At 33.7% G+C, this 1,631-nt stretch overlaps 1 protein-coding gene across 1 annotated transcript; it reads left to right on the forward strand.

The window, feature by feature from the left end:
• Positions 1-595: 595 nt before the first annotated feature.
• On the forward strand, positions 596-1,612 carry NAEGRDRAFT_54979 (uncharacterized protein; the record flags this gene model as incomplete). The annotated part of the gene is made up of 1 exon (XM_002668020.1): positions 596-1,612. The coding sequence occupies one exon, from the start codon at positions 596-598 to the stop codon at positions 1,610-1,612; it is 1,017 nt and encodes a 338-aa protein (XP_002668066.1).
• Between the last annotated feature and the right edge of the window lie 19 nt (positions 1,613-1,631).

Consider the following 1,631-nt stretch of genomic DNA (forward strand, 5'->3'; position numbering starts at 1 on the left):
TTGGCTGGGAATTCATGATTCACATTGTACTATTAGAAGAATTGAATGGGAAATTAAAGAAATTGTTGATAAGAAGAAGGAGAATTTGCCAGATCCTGCACCGAGGGAGCAGATTGAGAAAGAACTTGAAAAGTTTAAGGCAATTCCATTAGACAATTTTATTCCAAACAGAGTGCTTGAGGTGGATTATCCTTTCCAGTATGTGAATTCTCTCACTCTTTCTCCTCTTTCACAAGCCAATTCATCCCAAATTAGAAGCATTGAGATAGCTCAACAATCTACTCAACCACAACAACAATTTCAACCACTGAATTCTTACAATAGTACAATGCCAACCTATCCTCCAAATGATAGCATTTGGCAACAAGAAGATCCATCCAATCATGACAAATCTCAAACTACCAAAACACCACAACATGCACCAATTAACTGGATGGGAGAAGATACTCTCGACATGGAATCATTTCTCAACAGAATATAAAATTGTAATTCTCTAAAATCATCTCATGTTCGTTTATTATTCGTGTAAAGTTCCATTTTTCCCTAATTTTATCTATTTTGTAATAAACATTGAAAAAGTATTATCTTGAAAAAAATGAAAAGACAACCAACGGAAGAAGTTTCTTCCAACAATAAGAAAATTAAACAAACTAATGATGAAGAATCAACACTATCGGAACAAGAAACAAACAAAAAACTTGGATTAATTAAAACTTTTCTCGATGATTTTATAGAATATAAAACGAATTATGATGATGAAGATATTGCCGAGGAGGATTTTGAAGAGGAAGCACAGAAGGATGCAAATGTTGAACGTCTCCGAAAATTTAGAGATAAATCCTATAAGAAGAATTGTGGAATTGATTGGAAAAAGGATCGTTCAATGATTATTGAGCAGACTGCAAAATTGTCAACTGCATCTGATATGATGGTAGTTGCCAAAGAATTTAAATTGTGGAATGAAAAGGAGTTTGTTATAAAGCTTATTGAAAAGAGTGAATATGACTTGTCCTATGAAATACCAAAGAAATTGAAAAAGGATAGAGATGTTAATCTTGCATCTGCAAAGAAACATGGAATTATAAGTGATGGATTAGAGAAGGATAGGGAAATTGTGATGGCTGCTGCTAGTAGTGGTAATCTATCATGGCTTCCAAAGGAATTTTCAAATGATAGGGAGATTGTAATGGCAGCTGTTGCCAATAATGGAAGAATTTTGAGAGGTGTGGGTGATGAATTGAAAAATGATAGAGAAATTGTTAGAAAAGCCATTGAAAATGATGGATGTGCAATTGCAGACGCCCCAGAAGAATTTCAGAAAGATAGAGAACTTGCTGAAATGGCAGTTAAACAAAATGGACGTGCCTTTATTTGTTTGAAAGAATTTGAAAACGATAGGGAGCTGCTAAAGATTGCTATTAAAGGAGATACCACCATTATTGACAAATTACCCTTTGCTATCAAGAATGATCGAGAAATTATCATGTTGGCTGTTGAGAAAGATGGATTAGCCATCAAATATGCTTCAGCTGATTTGAGAAATCAAAAGGATATTGTCATGAAAGCTATTGAAAAAAATCCTGATGTACTTTGTTATACTCCTTTGAAATGAGAAATGATCCAGAAATTAA

The sequence above is a fragment of the Naegleria gruberi genome, assembly GCF_000004985.1.
Source record: "Naegleria gruberi genomic scaffold NAEGRscaffold_866, whole genome shotgun sequence".
Taxonomy (NCBI): Eukaryota; Heterolobosea; class Eutetramitea; order Acrasida; family Naegleriidae; genus Naegleria; species Naegleria gruberi.